Below are 19,481 nucleotides of genomic sequence, written 5' to 3'. Positions count from 1 at the left end.
CTGTGTCCATTGGTTGCCACTCTCTGTCTTCTTCCACTCAATCATCCTTTGAAAATTGCCCTTAATGCCAAACTGCTCCAATTTGTACAGCAGTCTTCCATGTGCAACAGTATCAAAAGCTTTCCTGAAATCCAAGTATATGATACCAAAATTGTTTTTTGTATCATCCAGCTCCTTTGTGACCACATCGTAGTATCCAATCAAATTGGTCAGACAAGACTTCCCTTAACAAACACATGCTGTGTCTGAAGTATTACTGCAGTCTTGTCTAGATGATCCTGCAATGCTTCTTTAAGCAGTGACTCCATTATTTTCCCTGGAACAGAAGTTAAACTCACAGGTCTATAATTACTTGTGTCACCCTTTGATCCACCTTTGTGAATTGGAGATACATTTGTACCTCTCCAGTCCGTGGGGACTTCCTTTTGAGTCCAAGGGTGCTCCCGTAATTATAACTAGCGGTTTGCTTACTTCCTTTGCTGCCTCCTTTAATATAACTGGATAGATCCCATCCACCCCAGGTGCCTTTCTTATGTTTAAACTTCAACAATTTCTCCTCCACTTTGCTCTCTGTTATTACAAAATCACTTAGCTCGCTGTTAGAGTTTGATCAACTTCTGACATTACCCTCCTTTAATAACTCCTCATATGCGAATGTAGATGCAAAATACTCATTTAGTTTGTTAGGTACCAGAGCAGGATCATCAACAGTTGAACCATCGATATCAAGTGGACCAATCCGATTCATCCCTTTCCTTCTAGAGTTTAGATAAGTAAAGAAGTCCTGGTTGTTTTTCTTTGCATCCATTGCCAAAGATTTCTAGTAATCTGCCTTTGACTGCCTAACCTCCTTTGTGACTTGGTTACAGACCAGCTTATATATGCCATAGGCTTCTGTGTCACCTGTTACTTTATATGCATTCCATACATTCTTCTTCTCAGCCACGAGTCTCATTAGTTCATTTGCCATCCATTTGGGCCTAAACCTTGAACAATATTCGTTAGTTGGAACAAAAACCTTAGTAGGTCTCCAAGATTACATTCTTGAATGCTTCCCATTTGGAATTTGTTGTTGGTAACATCTTCAGTTGGTCCCACTGTATACAATTTAAAAAAGTCTCTGAGACCACTGCAGTTACCTTTATGAAAGCAAAAACCTTTCCCATGATAATAAAAATAATAAACCAAGAAAACGTATAATATAAAAGATACTTAAACTTAACTTGCTCACTTTTATTCTTATACATTTTTATTGTACAATAAATAAGTTAAAAGTTTTTATTTAATTGTTTTTATTGTTACTTAATTTTTCAAGTCAAAAAACATAAAACATTTTTGGCCTCTTATTTTATATTTTTATCAAGAAATTATTACTCACAATTTAACTATATAAAAACCTATGTAATATTTGTATTTATATATGTGCAATATATATATACAGTATATTGAAGGGGTAACAAATTTATATATGGCCGGGGCATATTTCATCCTTAAACAGGCCCTGATTTCTTTAACCCCCATCCCTTAACATGTGTCCATTAAAATTTCCCTTTTTTATTTGTAATTAGGCGAAACTGGGGAGAATTTAAAGTGACATGCTATTCTGAACGTTTATATACTACGCGGATAAATCATACGAGAAGATACTGTGTGGACTTTCGATACAACTGGAATAAGCCAAAGGCATTTTAATGGTTATTACTTGAACACAGAAGCAATATTCGTGTTTAACTAAAGACAGAAGTAGAAGTCGTGTTCTATTGCTTTAATAAACATTACATTAATTTTTCCATCTTATTCGTAACGTAGACCAAATCCACTGCTAACGATAGCGTCAGATGGATTTTAAATAGCGAGATAAAAGAGAGATTAGTTACCACTGACCTCTTTCTCTATTTCTCGAATTATCGTTAGGCACTCAGAACACTTCACTGAACCCTCAGGACATTCATAATTTAGGTGTATTTGATAATCCCTTCGATACATTTCGGCTTTGCAATGTTGACATTGGACTACAGCAAATTCACAGATGGTCTGATGGACCTGCAATAAGACAAAAAAAAAAAAAAAATCAAATAAATGGTGGGGATAATTTATACCAAAGAAGACAATCAAACAGAAATTATTTAGTCTCAATGCAGGAACATCGAGGTTAATTGGAGTAGCAACCTTAGTTCAATACACTGGTGAGCAAAACTCAAGGACCAGTCAGGTATTCCTGACTGGTCCTTGAGTTCCTGTAGCTTCTCATAGAAGGGGACTGGATATGGAAAAAGCATACCAAAGGAACCTCGTGAGGTACAGAAATGATGAAGGAAGCAACACCGACACGACAACGGAAACAAAACGGTACAGAGGAATTTTATTAAAAAATGGCAACATAGCACTGGCTGCCATGATACAGATACATCACTGCCAAAGATGGAAGGGAAGAGGTGGTTCTCAGTAGGAGATATAGCCACCCCTAATGTTGATGCAGGCTTTGCACCGCTTGTCCATACTTAGAACAATATTGTTGATAAGTTCTTGCGGTAACATCGTCCATTCCTCTGTCAGTGCCATCTTCAGCTGGTGAACATTTTCTGGTAGGTGTGGACGTGCCACTAAGCATCCCCCTAGAGCGTCCCATATGTGTTCGATGGGATTTATATCGGTGAACGGGCAGGCTAATCCATACGAAGAATGTACTCACTTTCCAAAAGCATTTCAACAGCTGCAGTGCGATGGGGTGTGGCATTATCATCCATAAACACGAACTCGGGGACATTGGCACCTCGGAACAGACGCACATGGGGAAGGATTGCCTCAGTACAGTAGCGTGCACCGGTTACAGTACCGTCGTCCAGTATCTGGAGTTGTGTACGTCCATCCAAGATAACGCCTCCCCAGACGAGAACACCTCGACCGCCATATCGATCCCTTTCAGAGTGATGTTTGTGGGGTGATACCGTGTGCCAACCTCTAGACAGATTAGCTGACGTCCAGGATCGCTGCTGAGACTGAATCTACTTTTATCAGTAAAGAGTACTTTAAGTAAAGATTTTGCGGTTGTAACCTTTAGAAATAGTGTTGGTCCTTAAGTTTTGCACACCAGTATATATATAGGGTGTCTCAAAAATACGCGGCATAACTTCAGGAATGAGTTCCTCAAATGTAGACAATAAAAATATTTTATATCAACATAGTTCCGGAAATGCTTGGTTCCCGAGTTATTAACCGGAATGTTTTACCTCCCGCAGGTGATTTCCTTCATCACAAGATACTGACAGAATCTGGTGGTTTTCCATTCCGACAATGTACTCATATCCGGAGCAAGCGGATATGCACTTTATGTACGGTTTGGCGGACGGAAATGCTTTGGGGGGGGGGGGGGGCTCGTCGTTTGTACCAAAAGGTTCCGAGAATGAAGATGTCCAGACAGGAAAACGTTTGAAGGTATCCATCGCCGCCTTTATGAACATGGAACCTTTACACCTCGTGCTGCCGACAGAGAATGACCAAGATCTACGACTCCTGAAGTAGAGGAGGAGATTTTGGATGTTGCGCATGCCACACCTGGAATCAGCGCACGCAGAATAGCAATGCAACTGGCTGTTCAACGTTCAATAAAATAAAATTTTCGCTCAGTGGGGGTTAAGAAAATTGTGTAGAAAGGCCAAATGAGTTTAGTGTGAACGCAATTAAATTTAGTCATTATTAAATTTTAAGTTATTTTTTTTTTTTTTTTTTTGATTTGGTAGTTGTTGGCGCATCGGCTTCTGTGGCCATATTGCACCTCCCAAGGTTTTTGCAGTACTTTGATCCAAGCCCGAGGCGGGAATCGAACCCGCGACCTTTGAGTTGCCGGGCAGGTACTTTACCCACTCGGCTAGCCCGGTCGGCATTTTAAGTTATGTGGGGTATACACTTGCGTATTAGGTAGAGTGGGGGAAGACAGGCTGGGGGAAAAAGACAGAAATATGGGGACGATAGAGAAGGCGACCCCAGATAATCAATGGGGAGGGGACGGAAGATACCGTCCCCTCCCCCTGCCGGGGGAGAGTGGAAAAGATAGTACCATGCAAGGGAGCATGGTTTGAGAGCCAAGATGGCGAGCAGCAAGCTGCAGTTGGTCTTCAGTGGCATTGGTGTTCCCATTTGGGATATCACTCATGGGACCAGGTCCCGTCCAGTTTAGTCAAGTCAGTTCTTGTCCTTTATTAAGTAGGTTCAGTTGTTATTCCTGGTTGTCATGTATAGGGTTCAGTTGTGCTCCATTGCAGCGAGCACAAGTCTTCTTGCGAAGAGCTCTTGGGCGTAGCAGGAGAAAGCCAGGTACTCTTGTTTTGTATCCAGTATGTTGTGTTCCCGTCCTTTAGGACAATATAGGATCTTTGTTATTAAGATGTTGCGGAGGTTGTCATAAAGCTGGCAATCATACATTAGATGTTGCCAGCTCTCCAGACCGCCACAAACATAGGTAGGGTCCTCTCCAATTCCCAAAAGGAAAAGTTTGGCATTGATGGCGCCATGTCCGGTGAGAAGGTATGCTACATGGAGTCCAGGTGAGAACCACATTAGGAACTTAGGGTAGACCCTGCCGACGTCAGGTATAAACTTTCTGGTTATCTCCCCTGTATGGGAGTTTGTCCATCTCTCTTGCCACACCTGCAGCAGGTGAGCGTAGAGCCTCTTCTTTTCAGCGGTGCGGTTATTTGCTGGGTCAGTTGTATGTCCGAGACATGGGGGAGAACTCCAGGGGGAGTTCTCTTGCACTGCTTGGGGAGAACTCCGGTCAGGATCTGTAAAGCGTGGGTGCTCACCATGCTGCAGGCAAAAGAAGTAAATAGTAGAATGGATCTTTGGGTTGAGTTGATGATACGTCGGTTGACTGCAGTAGTAGCCTTGTGATACCATACGCCAGAGGCATATGTGATGATAGGTATGAATATGGCTTTGTAGAAGATATGTAGCGTACGCCGGCCAAGGCCCCAGTCCCTTCGAGCCACCTTAGCAATGAGGGCAGCATATTTCTTAATCTTGGTTCGGATGCTTTGTAGATGGTCTTTGAAGGATAGGTTGTGGTCAAGGATGACCCCCTAGATACTTGAATTGTTTGGAGAATTTTATTGTCGTCTGGTTTATCTTAATTTAAGGAGGCCGTCGTAGGTCCAAGTTCCCTTTCAGCAAGGCTGAGTTGGTTTTTTCTGGTGATATTACCCATATTGTTTGCTTGATATAATTCCACGCTGCTCTGTTAACTGCATAATGCACAAAACCATCAAACTTTCTAGTAACTTGCCAAAAATAGCCAAAAGGGCTATTGGCCGGTAGGATCCAGAATCTGAGAGGGGATTAACAGGCTTTTTGATTAACTTCAATAAAGCTACCTTCGAATCTGTTCGAAAACATCCTTCTACAAGACATCTGTTTTATAGAAATAATAACAAATGTAGAACCAATTTATAAAACCGTGCTATAAATTCATTCTCTATCAAATCATATCCTGGACATTTCGCAAAATTTAGTTTACCAATTACACCTGCTAATTCATTAAGTGCAAATGGCTCCGTACTTAACTGAGTTACATATAAAGAATTATCCCTTCTTATCGAAGTCTGATTTCATGTGTCTTCCGAGGAATTATCTTGTGGGAATCGTGTGTCATGTATAGCTTCAATGGAATCCAGTGTATTAATGAATCTCAATTCATTGATACACACCTTTTTAAAAAGATCGAAGTACGTAACTTATTATTATTAGTTATTAAAGTAAATATTTATCTTTTGTAATTTTATATACCAGGCCCAAGGATTCGAATTCCCCGACTCTTGAATGAATAATTTCCATGTTTCCCTCTTAAGAATTATTATTATTCTTCTGTAATCATTTTTCAGTGTTACGTAATCTCTAGGAGCCTCACTGGGAGGCAGTGCCGATGCCCTGAAATTGCGTCCTAGCACGTACACCGATCTACGTAGCAACACTAAATCTCGTGACTACCATGGACGTGATTTAGTAAAACTTATCTTCTTTTTAGCAGACTTATAGGCCATCTTTGTAATAGATTCTTGAATATACCTAACTATTACCAGAACAGGCAATTCTATTAATTCTTGCTGCTTATTCATCGGAAATTCCATGCGGACAGAAGCCTCAAACATTGACCAGTTTATTGTTTTAAATGAAAATCTAATTAGTTCCGGAATTCGATCCTGTATATGCTGAAATGGTTGTACACTATCAACAAAAAGAGAAATAGCATGGTGACCACTAGAAATCCCAGTCCGAAATAACCGCCAGTTGTACAAACAGTTCTTAACCCAGTTGTTGTAATAGTTATATCAATATTAGATTCAACTACAGGGTGTTTCAGTTAAACGTTTCAGAACTTCTAAGAGGGGTAGGGTACATCCTGACAACTCGAAATCATATAGCAATGTGGGGTCGGAAATGCTTTCCTGAAGCGGTGTTGTACACAGAAGCACCATAAAGAAAAGAGACCGTAAGTGAGAAATCGTTTTAATAATACATGAAAAGAAGCAAAAGGTACATGGATTAAAGTAAGTGTTCGAAGTTTCTTCCACGGGCTACAATGCACGCCTCACATCTCCGACGCATGGACATCCGAACATTCTGGAATACTCCAGGCGAATTTCGAATTTCTTCGGCAGCTACTGCGATTCTTGCAACCAGCTCCTCAGCATCAGGGGTGTCATAAACTAGCGATTTCATATGACCCCAGAAATAAAAATCAAGACATGATAGGTCGGGTGACCGAGCAGGCCAACGCACGGGACCACCACGTCCGATCCACTGTTGACCAAATGTGACATCCAGGTAGTTACGAACATCTCCGCTATAATAGTAGTAGTAGTAGTAGTAGTAGTGGCACTTGATGCAAGAAAGCAAGTGTAGGAGCTTATGCAGCATCAGCCAAAAAAAAAAAAAAAAAATCACACCATACCCTCCAAATGCCTGTCCAGTTCCTCCTTAAATTTATTTAACCTATCAACTTCCACAACGACAGATGGAAGTTTGTTCCAGCAATTAACCACCCGCTGGCTAAAGGCAAATTTCCGCACATCTATTCTACATCTATCCTTTCTTAATTTGAACTTATGTCCCCGTAGGTTCGTAATCTGAACAAGTGGGAGGATCCCATCAGAATTCAGCGTGCTCAACCCATTCAAGGCCTTATAGACCTCAATCAGATCACCGCGCAGGTGCCTAGTCTCCAGCCACTGCAATTTGCAGAACTTAAGCCTCTCTTGGTAAGAGGATCCCTTCATTCCCCTCACCAATCGTGTTGCTCTTCTCTGTACACGCTCAAGCAAATCTACATCCTTCCTAAAATGAGGCCTCCAGACCTGTACGCAGTACTCAAGGCGTGGCCTGACCATTGCCTTATACAGAGGGACAATCACCTCCTTTTCCCTGCTAGCAAAATTCCTATATATCATTGACAAAACCCCATGACCTGCCCTAGCAGCCTGTCTACATTGCTCAGAAAACTTCATATCTGACTGCACAATTACTCCCAGGTCTTTTTCATTTTCTACCACCTTAAGTGTAGTACCACACAGTTGGTATGTTTCTCTGGGGTTACTTCTACCCATATGCAGTACTTTGCATTTGTCAAGGTTAAACTTCAGTTGCCACTTCTTAGCCCATCTGCCCAAATTATCTAGATCCTGTTGCAGTAGCACACTGCCATTACTGTCATTAACAACCCTGCCAACCTTCCTGTCATCCGCAAACTTCGACATTAAGCCTGATATACCTTCATCAATATCATTGATAAATATACAAAACAACAGTGGACCAAACACCGAACCCTGTGGGACTCCACTAATAACATTAGTCCACGAAGAGCAGCACCCATTGATTACCACCCTCTGTCTTCTCCCACTTAACCATCCTTTTATCCATTGTAGCAACTTACCCTTAATACCATTCTGCTCCAATTTTTACAGTAGTCTTCCATGCGCAACAGTGTCAAAAGCTTTCCTGAAATCCAAGTATATGATATCAAAATTATTTTTTGCATCCAGTTCCTTTGTGACCACATCATAATAACCAATCAAATTTGTCAGACAAGACTTTCCCTTAACAAACCCATGCTGTGTCTGAATTATTGCTGCAGTCTTGTCTAGATGATCCTGCAATGCATCTTTAACCAGTGACTCCATTATTTTACCCGGAACAGAAGTTAAACTAACTGGTCTGTAATTACTCGTGTCACCCTTCGAACCTCCTTTGTGAATTGGGGATACATTTGCACATCTCCAGTCCGTGGGAACCTCCCCTGAATCCAAGGATGCTCTCATAATTATGGCATAATTATATTTAACTTCAACAATTTCTCCTCCACTTTGCTCTCAGTTATTACAAAATCATTAAGCACACTGCTACAATTTGATAACCTTCTTCCATTTTCAAACTGTAATAATTCCTCACGTGTGAATGTAGATGCAAAATACTTATTCAGTTTGTTTGCTATCTGAGCAGGATCATCAACAGTCGAACCATCGATGTCAAGTGGACCAATCATATTCATCCCCTTCCTATTAGAGTTTATATAAGTAAAGAAATCCTTGCTGTTTTTCTTAGCATCTTTTGCCAAAGATTTCTCGTAATCCGCCTTTGCCTGCCGAACCTCCTTTGTGACCTGATTACAGACTAGCTTATATCTGCTACAGGCTTCTACGTCGCCTGATAATTTATATGCATCCCATGCATTTTTCTTCTCTGAATAATGGGCAGGGGCTCCATCGTGTTGGAACCACATTGTCTGTTGCGTCGATGCAGAAATCTGTTCATCTCTCAAAAGTTGTGGCAATACTTGCTGCAGAAAGATCAAGTAGATAGGTCCGGTTAGACGACACGGTAACAGGTAAGGTCCGATGAGGTGATCTCCCATAATACCGGCCCATACATTGACCGAAAATCGAATCTGTGCTGCACGACGTCGTATTGCATGCGGGTTCTCGACCGCCCAGATATGGCCGTTATGCGTGTTGAAAATTCCTTCCCTTGTGAAGGATGCCTCATCGGAAAACAACACTTCAGCAGGAAAAAGGGGATTTGCAGCACATTCTGTTCGACGGCTGGAGTCCGTGCTGTTCTTACCCTGTCGCTGTCAGCTCTTTCAAATGAACCTCTCTCAGCTAACCTCTGGTGCAGTCTTGCAAAGAAATTATGACTGGGAATACGCCTCGTCGGATATCGTTCCGCGTACAAACGCTGTGCGGCTGGCCCACTACAATTTGCAGCCCCGTACGCCAAATGCATATCGGCTAACTCTGCGTTCGTGTAATCATCCATCCTACTAACTTGGCGTTCTTGTTCAAGAAATTCGAAATTCGCCTGGAGTATTCCAGAATGTTCGGATGTCCATGCGTCGGAGATGTGAGGCGTGCATTGTAGCCCGTGGAAGAAACTTCGAACACTTACTTTAATCCATGTACCTTTTGCTTCTTTTCATGTATTATTAAAACGATTTCTCACTTACGGTCTCTTTTCTTTATGGTGCTTCTGTGTACAACACCGCTTCAGGAAAGCATTTCCGACCCCACATTGCTATATGATTTCGAGTTGTCAGGATGTACCCTACCCCTCTTAGAAGTTCTGAAACGTTTAACTGAAACACCCTGTATTGCTCCACTAAACGTTGATAACTGGTTGGGTTTATTTATCACATATGTATAGTGGCGGACAAAAAAAAAAACTGCATCACCTGAAAAAAAGTAACATTTCTAGTGAAACGTATAAGATATTGTTTGATTAGTAGTTTTGTTTGTTGCAAAGTAAAGATATTGCGTCAGATAACGCTTCTATTGCATCAGACAGTAATTGCGAGGTATTGCATCAGCCGTTTCTATAAATACAGCATTGGAAGGGTGTACAAGTATCCTGTTTTGCGGTGGTGTAAGCATGGCTTCATATGTTAAGTTGACACCAAGCAGTGTTGAAATTAAAGCGTGATGTGAAGAGAAGACCTGGATCAGGCTAAGAGAGTGACTACGCCTTCCCAAGATGTTTTTTGAAACGGCTATGCCTTCGTAATCGATGGCATAGCCGTTTCTCTAGCATGCTCCTGATCTAAAACTGGACTTTTAGATGGTGTTGGAACAATTGCATGAACAATCCAAAGACAGCTTTCGGAATGTGGTCTGCATGCCCATATCGGCCCAAGAAGAAGCCTTTGTTGACCCAACAAATGAGGAAGAAGCGATTTGCTTTGGCTAAAACGCATGTTTCTTGGACAAAAGAGCAATGGGACACCGTTCACCTTTTCTGACGAATCGAAATTCAACCTGCATGTCTCGGATGGGAAGCGATATGTCAGAAGACGAAAATCGGAGGCATACTATCTGACTGCACCGACTGTGAAGATCCCTGCCGGTCAGATGGTCTGGGGATGCATAACAAGCAAAGGGGTGGGGCCAATGAAGTTTATTAACGGAACAGTGAATGCAGAAACCTACACTGCTATCTTAGTGGAGTGCCTGAAACCCGTTATTAGAGATGACCACACAGACGTCCAAAGCTGCATTTTTCAACAGGACTCAGCACCTTGTCACACAGCAAAATTGGTAAGTTTTATGCTATTTAGATTTAATGATGAGTTTGTCTCCTTGTCTCATAAGACTTAAAACATACTTACACCAATGTTTTTCCTCGTATTTGATGTAAGTATATTTTAAGCCTTGTGAGACAAGAAGACAAACTCATCATTAAATCTAAATAGCATAAAACTTACCAATTTTGCTGTATGGCAAGGTGCTGAGTCCTATTGAAAAATGCAGTTATGGACGCGCTAGTGACCACCCAGGAAGGAAGAAAACGCCAACGGATGAAGTGAAGCATAGAAATGAATACGTACATCATGCAAGCATACTACGAAATAACGAAGCTGGAGACCGATACGACAACTTACAGGGCGAGACTACATACTAAGGGCTATACTAGACGAGAATTTCAAAATATTTCTATTGATAGCTGCGTTACAAACTTCGAAAACTGGTGTCTTCTCATGAACATTCGTAAAGTCAAACAATACTAATTTAACCCCGGGGGTTCACATCTGGTGAGTATGGGCTTGGCACACCCAGGGTCACGAGCTGGATATCATCATTCTTCTCTTTCTTGGTGATTCCCTTCTATTTCTCTCTCTCTCAGGGTAACACGGGAATTTTTTTTTTTTTTTTTTTTTGCTGGTGAGCATAAGCCTCAGGCTTCCTTGCACCATATAGCTAATAATAATAATAATAATAATAATAATAATCTTTTATTGCCACGAAAAGTACTCCTTTACAGCGTGGGTAGTGGAGAATGTTTTCTGCTTCAAAAGGATAGAAAGTACTCGTCAATATCCCATCTTTTGAGCGCCTCCATAGCCAGGTGGGAAGGAGCAACAGTGCGTAGCACACACTTCTTGATTAGACCGGGGTTCGAGCCCGTCACCACCAAATTCGGAGGATGCGGAAAGGTCAGGGAATGACCACCGCATATTCCCGGAGCAATATGGCCTTAGTTGCTAATGCTCCTAAAAACCAAAACAACAACATCCCATCTGGAAATGATGTCAAGTGGTGGGAAGACAGGAACATACGAGGTGTTTTATTCTGACAAGTCCAGTGCGGTAAAATCATAAAGGAAGTTACCCTCCATGTTACCAAAAGTAATTAATTAAGACACCGAGTCTTACAAATACCTTAATTTCTGAATAAGAATAGCGAGTAGAAATAAAATAATTTTACAAACAAAGAAAACAACATTTCAGAAATATTTCAATTAGAGGGAATTGTCGGATGAGCACAAAAAGCATATATGGAAACATATATGGAAACATCGGTATTGATTTCCGCATCACGGTATCAAATTTTGCGTTTTTTCCACTAATTAATATTAGAAGTTCATCAAAACTCTACCCGCGTTCTGTAAAAAAAAAAAAAAAAAACCCCTTCTCGGAAGAGTTCCTATGTGTTTTAAACAATATAAAACTATCCTGATTTTAACCGATTTGAATTTTCTGGATGACGCCACCATCGTCGTTTTCTCTTTCTACTCGCAATCAACACTACACATAAATGCATCCAACTTGAACAACATCCATCTTCAAACTGGGAATAGAAAAAGTGATTCGCTGGATATCCAATGAAATGTTACAAGCGCCCCGTCTAGTTTGAAACGATCTGACGCTACGTAACTAGACGAGCGCTTGAAGCGCGGCGTCGGCGACGCCTTCCAACGCCCAGGCGCAATTACACCTCAGAAATGCTGGCATGACATGACAGTGTTGTACTGGCAACAGTCACATTTGAACTCTATTGAAAATTGCTGGTACATAATGTTGTCTAAAATTGCTCAGAAGAAACCAACAAGTAAGATTCAGCTGCCGGAGGGCATTGTAAGGGTGTGGTACCACGAAATTGGGCAACCGTATATCCAGAAGTTGATTAACTCTATGCCAGATCGTTGAAAGGAGTAATTGCGGCTCGAGGAAGAACAACAAAATATTGAGGGCTTATTTTGCTGATTTACAGTACATAATACTATTACGTGAACTTTTCATTTCGGTTTGTACACGTAAATGCAATAAAATGTACGTCTGGTTGTCATGATTGCCATTTGCATGATTTCTCATATTTCCATTAATTACGCATTTGGGAAGATATTTATGGCAATTAGGTATATCAGGTGGAGTCTTTTTATTGGATTTCATTCGCAGAGATATATATCTCATCTAACAAATGCATTTCGAACATTTCTGCAACCCACAATGCAGCGCAAAACATTATTTGCAAAATTAACAAGTGATGCAGTTTTTTTATCCGCCACTGTATAAATTATGACCAGAAATATGATCTTCCAACATCAAACCTCTCGTATCAGTTACTGAACTATTACAAAAACTAGATTTGGCATTAGCATCAGTTGTTATAATTACATTATGTGGTTTTAATACTACTAAAGCAGGCTCCAAATAGCCGAAAAAATTATTAAAGTCCTTTTTTCGTGTTTACTCTAAATTTCGACAAACGTTGCCCCTTACCTAAATCGCCTCCTCTGGCGCGGTTTTTCGACGAAAATGCCAGACTGTTCAGTCAGTATTTGCTGTGTTCCTCAAGCTGCGGCTAACATCAAACCTTTTTTATAAGTTTATTTCTTGGTCGTATTGTTCCCGCTACTAGTTACCCTTTTCTCGCTTCTTTGTAAATAACTACTCCTTTCCCAAATTGGGCCATTGTTTGTACCCTACCTACCTTTCTTTTATTTATTTTGTACAACTTGTTATTCTTATCTCCATTTACCTGCTATTCAATTCAAATAACACACATAAATATTATCATTTTATTTGTAAGAGTGCATTCTTACAGCTTAAAGGTCTTAATTATTGCCTAAAACTGACTTTTTGGGAGGCATCCTTAATTTAACAAACGATCCCAAAAAAGAGAAAAGGCCACAAAACTCCATCAAAAGTGACAAATTGAATGAGATCAAATCACAAAGGGGAGGTAACTAAAAAGTTCCTACCTGAGGTAATTTTATTCTGCCCTAAGACCACTTTATGGTACCCTCTGGCACATACAGCACTTTATGGTACCCACTGGCCCATACACCACCATCTTCTTAAGAAGACATGGCTCCTTCAAAGCTAATCTCCATAGCTTTTGGTTGTCAGAAGAACTTGTATGCTCCTGCGGTGCCAATGACTGGGTATATATATACTATATGGTTAGTATAAATGATGTTTAAATCGATTGGCAAAGTACAAGCAAGTAGTTGAAAGGATACAAGTAGACACTCTTCTAGGGGCTTTCAATATTGCAAGAAGCATAAAACTTTGGATGGGCATTAACTTGGCTTTGATCTTAACCTGCTGAACCCTATGAAACCACACAGAAGCTATAACAACGATAGGTAAAAATATTATGATATAGAGATAACGTTCTTTTCGTTAGCCCCTATTTCGACTATTCAACCTATTCAACTCGAGAAACCTTAACCACAGAAGATGAAAATTGTCTGATGTATGCCAAACTTTCCATGTGGGCATGGATATGAAATCTGATTATTATTATTATTATTATTATTATTATTATTATTATTATTAAGATTATTATTAGCCATATGGTGCAAGGATGCCTGAGGCTTATGCTGCACCAGCCAAAAAAAATTTCTGAGTTACCCTGTGTGTGTGTGTGTGTGTGTGTGTGTGTGTGTGTGTGTGTGTGTGTGTGTGTGTGTGTGTGTGTGTGTGTGTGAGGAGAGAGGAAATGACCAAGAAAGAGAAGAATGATGACATCCATTGAGGACCCTGGGTGTGCCAAGCCCATACTCACCAGATGTGAGCCCCCTGTGTGTGTGTGTGTGTGTGTGTGTGTGTGTGTGTGTGTGTGTGTGTGTGTGTGTGTGTGTGTGTGTGTGTGTGTGTGTGTGTGTGTGAGAGAGAGAGAGAGAGAGAGAGAGAAGTAGAAGGAAATCACCAAGAAAGAGGATCATCTAACAATATTTCTAAGTATTTAATCTGACTCACTAACGGTATCTGTTGCCCATAAATATGCATTTTGGGGGATGTGTGATGTTACGTATCTCTTTAATCAGCATTTACTTGGTCTTAACAGGAGAAATTTTGAGTTTATTCTCATTAGCCAACAAACAAAGATCCTGAATAACTGTCTGTATTCTCAGTTCTAATAAAAGCCGAGTCCTTTCTGAGACACAGAACAATGTTGTCCGCATATGCAATTTTAAATGCATGATCAAACAGTTTCCTGAGCCATAAATGTTGTTGTTGGGTTTTAGGAGCATCGGAAACTAAGGCTATGTTGCTCCGTGTATATATGGTCTGTAAACTGCGTGTTCTGAGGTCGATTTTCTGTTTGCCTGACGAAAATTCTGAGTTCCTAGGAGAAAACACCATACTACCCTCGCCTGAGATCCACTAACTCAGCCACGTTGTGAAAAGGCCCATAAAAGTCCTCCCGTCATTGACGGGATCAGAACTTGGGTCTTGTCCACCTGGTGTGTGAAGGACAGCGATGCTACCAACTGTGCTAGCCACGAGGGCCATAAATCTAGTATTGCATTGCAGAGAAGAGGCCTCAGGTCCTTGCAGGGCAACCTGTGGAAACTAGGAGTATTAAATCGTTTTTAGCTGAAACCATAATTCTCCTGTCCTGAAAATATGAACGCAATACTTGATATACATGTTGATAACAGGAAGCTTCTCGTAATGACCTAAGGGCACTCTTTTACCAAAGAGAATTAAAAGGGCCTCAAAGTCAAACACAACCATTCCAAGTTCAAGGTTGTAAAGATCTTAAAGCCAACCCATTCTTCTTTGCAGACATTCATATACCTGCAAGGAAGAATACATATGCAGAGAAGGAAGAATCCTTCCACCCATATGCAGCTTGGTTCTCAGGCCATGTCATGCATCAAAAACCAATTTAAATTGGTTAGTAATATTATAATGCATAACACAATTAGTGACTAAATACACAAGTCATTTCTCCAAACAATAAAGACTACTAGACAGATGACCATTTGGCCTAGGGTGAGGAAGGCGTCTCTGCGCCCCCACCCCGAGTTACCATCAGCACCACAAGGAGGTAGGAAACCCTATCTAGCGATTTGGACGTTGTCCAAAAACATCTATAGCAAATTTGGCAAATCTGTCAAACACATCATAAGTACTGTATCAGTCAACTCCATCAAAGTGGATCCAGACAGGGTGAGCGTCCCCCCCTCTAATCTCCCTCGGAGAGCTTGATAAAGAGGATACTCCAGCACAATGTAGAGGTGTCTTTCCAGCTCTGCACAAGGGCAAAGGTCTGAAGTTGCCAACCCTAACTGGAGCAGCCACGACCTCATGCCATGTTCCGTCAGGACAGAACAGACTGCCAGTCCAAAACGGAGCCATGGCATATGGCGGCTCACAGTACGAACAGAGGGGATAAAGGAGTGCAAATGGCGTCCCTTTTCAGAGGTAGTTCATTGAGTCTGCCGTATGGTCTCTATCTCATCATTAATCAGCCTCCGCTCAGCTGTTATGTTAAAAGCCGCATCCGCCCGCCCAACTGGGCACAATCAGACGCTAAAAATCAGTCCAGGAATCCCTCGCTTCAAGCGGTACTTTAGTTGGGCCATAGCAACCTGCAGGTCGGGCAGTAATTTACCAGCCAACATGCATAAAATGTCGGTTGCCACTACAGACCATAGTTATATCTAGAAGAGCAAGCCTCTGTGTGGAGAGAAGGATCCGACGGACATGAGAGTAATAAGCTACTGTGTTGGTACCTTTCACATCATGCAAGGCAAGATATTCGTCCAGAACAAAATTCCAGGCAGCTGGCTCCAGGACTGAACCCTGCAGACAGACTCTCTCTACAGATGTTTCAATCTGGGCATAATTTGATCTCACAATAATCTGCCTTTGATAGAAATAGTCCTTTAAGGAGGGCCATAAATCTAGTACTGCGTTCCACAGAAGAGGCCCCAGGGAAGAGCTTGGCGGAAATCTCTGGAAACTGGGAATATTAGCAAATTGTGTTGAGCGATAAACCGTAATTCTCCTGTCCTGAAAATATGAACGCAATACCTGAATACTTGTTGATCACAGGAGGCTTCTCGTAATGGCCTGAGGGCACTCTTTTACCAAAGTGAATTTCAACAAAATCTAACACGTCAAAGTCAAACACAATCATTCCAAGTTCAACCCATTCTGCGTCGCATACATTCAAAAATTGATCGGCACATGTGTGAACTACAAACTTATATGAGCGATTCCTAATGTGAAGTCCTCGTGGGTAGCACAGATGGTCGAATCGCCGTCCTCCCCATGCCGGGTGGAAAATACCTGTTTGAGTCCTGTTAATGACTTGAGTGATTAATTTTTATGGACCTTTTTCGCAAGTGCCTTCAATAGTTGGCCTTAGGCGAAGTAGCATAGTTGTGTCTCCCAGAAACTCTACTTTTTCGTCCAGCAAACAAAAAATCGACCACAATTTACAGACTTGTAATCCAGGGACAATATGGCTTTAGTTGCTGATGCTCCTAAAACTATACAACTACTCGATGTGAGCTTTCACCAGGTCACAGACTGGTCTACTCCTACACAAAGGGATGTTGCTAATGCTGTCAACTCAGTGTATATCACAAAAGGAAATCAAAAAGCACTTATTGGCATGTTTCAAAATAATATAGTTTTGGATATCACCTAGTAACAGCTTCTAAGAACTACATAAAAAAAAGATATAATTCTCTGCACTCTCTACTTTGTGCTATCTACACACAATGACGAGAATAAATATGCAACGAACTCCTTAATTTTTTTTGTTGCTAAAGTTTAATGCAAATATCAATTATGATTTATTTCAGAGTTACAATTAAAGTAAGCATCGTTTAAAGCTTACTTGAATAATATTTTGGTCAAACTCCACTTCACAAAAGGGACACTTTTCGATTTTCGTTCGGAATACCCATGCAGGCCAATTAATATACCTACTCCATTTTGCTGCAATCTTAGCTGCTATATTCAACTTACAAATATCCACGTGGTTCTGAAAAAAATATAAAGAAAACAACAATCTTCATAAGTTTGCACATGTTTACATTAAATAGAAACTGGAACTCTTGTTTTTTTTCTACAGGAATACTTCATTATATCAATAATCAACCTTGTTATTTATAGGATACATAGGCATTCCAAAGGGCGATCTTCAAAAGAGAAAAAGCAGGTGTCACCAAAAACTATCTGCAGGAAACTCTGCAGCAGAAGAAAGGATATGGATGCAGACTTCAAAAAAAAAAACATCTGATCCATACAGCCCGGCTTGATTATTTTACCAGATTCCAAACAAATCATTATTGTTATAATTCACAATTGGAGAGTGATTTGGATATTTAATCCTACCCTTAATTCTTTGTTCTCCTCTTTGATCTCCCGTAGAGCCCTGTACATCAGAGAGAGGAGGTCTGTTCAGTGATATGCATGTTTGTTCATGTCAGGTACCAAAGTTGAAGGGTTGGTTTTTTACAGTTCCCTTGCATTCTGAGCTTTCTGCATCAATCTATACAATAATATCTGAATTTTTTTCACCAATTTCGGTTCCGATATGAAGTCTCCGATGTTCACAGTCATCTGGACATGAGAATCACTCGAGGATTTCCGTTATCGAGTCACTAATGATATTTCGTTCTTCGGTTATCTCAGCGCATGCACCTTGAGAGAAGTCCGTTGGCTCGCGATAGCTGCATGTCTAACTTAATTGTAATCCCTAAGTCTTTTTCATCATAATTCCATAACCTCTAGCTTGTAACTCCTGGATTTCTGCTTCTAATATTTCTAACCCAGAAAACAACGGTTTGTACATAAAAGTGGAGTTGTGCTTACAGACTTCAGGATGCATTTTTAATTACTAAGGACTGTAAGAATTAAGAAATTTAGTACTTACCTTGATATCTTTCCTCAGGAAGAACTTTTCGCAGGTAGAACACCGAACAAAGGAACAGTCATCGTTTATGTGCTTCTCCATATTTTTTCTAAATTCATAAGCATTGCACTGTTTACACTTTATTGGAACTAGTTCACACTCACTTTCAGGACTCTGCAGGAAGAAAATAACCAGAAATTCTAGAATGAACTGAGTATTGAAATCGCAGTTTCATAAGACACTCTACAAGTTTGACCTCAATTTACAAATTTACCAAGTTCTAAAAAAGCCGGATTTTTATACTGGAGAAGTTATATTCGATAACTGAAAATATTCAGGTTAATATATTCCCCACATCAAGAATGAACAACTTTAATAATGTGAAAAATGTTTAGGAGTGAACTCCCCGCTATAATTTGAGATGAACTTACATAAAACATAGCCCTCGTGGGTAGCACAGTTTGTATGATCACCGTCCTCCCCACACCTGTTGGAAAAGAACTGAGTTCGAATCCGGTCAATCACGGGAGAGATTTTTATGGGTCATTTCTTACAAATGGCTGAATTAATTAGTCTCAGGTGAGGGGAAGCATGGTTTTTCTCCAGGAAACTAGGGTTTTTTACCCAGCAAACAAAAAATCTACCTCAGAAAGCACGCCAAGTAAGACAGCTGAAAACAAGGCATCCTTCATATGCGTCATTTTTGCTCACATGCTCCTCCGATGACCTAAATCTAATCCTTGAATACAACAACTGGCCACTGGGTGCACTAGTTAAAAGATATCGAGAAAAGAACAACGCATACGTGCAGAGAACCAGTAGTAGGCATCAACCTATACAGCCACTAAAACAACAGAATGCCCCTTCTGGAGAATGCCAGATCATTTGCTTTTTTATTTAGAAGGTTATAAGTGTTGCTAACAAACTGCACACACTGCAGACCTGCCTACTCCTCGAAGAATATGACTTCATGTGTATAGTGGAGATTTGACTAAATTATAACAGGCAACTGGATCTGCTGGTACAATCCTCTAGTTACAGATTTATTGGGAATAG

At 40.7% G+C, this 19,481-nt stretch overlaps 1 protein-coding gene across 5 annotated transcripts in view; it reads right to left on the bottom strand.

The window, feature by feature from the left end:
• Window positions 1-18,595, bottom strand: part of LOC150079994 (uncharacterized) — a 64,913-nt gene extending 46,318 nt beyond the window's left edge. For 4 of the 5 annotated variants that reach the window (XM_090383957.1, XM_090383958.1, XM_090383959.1 and 1 more), the window contains exons 1-3: window positions 18,447-18,595; window positions 17,406-17,552; window positions 1,885-2,043 (exon numbers count right to left, since the gene is read on the bottom strand). In XM_090383957.1, coding sequence (XP_090240083.1) covers window positions 1,885-2,043; window positions 17,406-17,552; window positions 18,447-18,527 — 387 coding nt within the window. In that variant the 5' untranslated portion in view covers window positions 18,528-18,595. The remainder of the gene's footprint in view (window positions 1-1,884; window positions 2,044-17,405; window positions 17,553-18,446) is intronic. The other variant, XM_090383960.1, reaches the window with a different exon arrangement.
• Between the last annotated feature and the right edge of the window lie 886 nt (window positions 18,596-19,481).

This window comes from Mastigoproctus giganteus, chromosome 10 (genome assembly GCF_048544385.1).
Source record: "Mastigoproctus giganteus isolate SK-2022 chromosome 10, ASM4854438v1, whole genome shotgun sequence".
In the NCBI taxonomy this organism is placed as follows: domain Eukaryota; kingdom Metazoa; phylum Arthropoda; class Arachnida; order Uropygi; family Thelyphonidae; genus Mastigoproctus; species Mastigoproctus giganteus.
The sequence above is the reverse complement of the archived record's forward strand: the minus strand, read 5'-3'. Positions and strand labels throughout refer to the sequence as shown.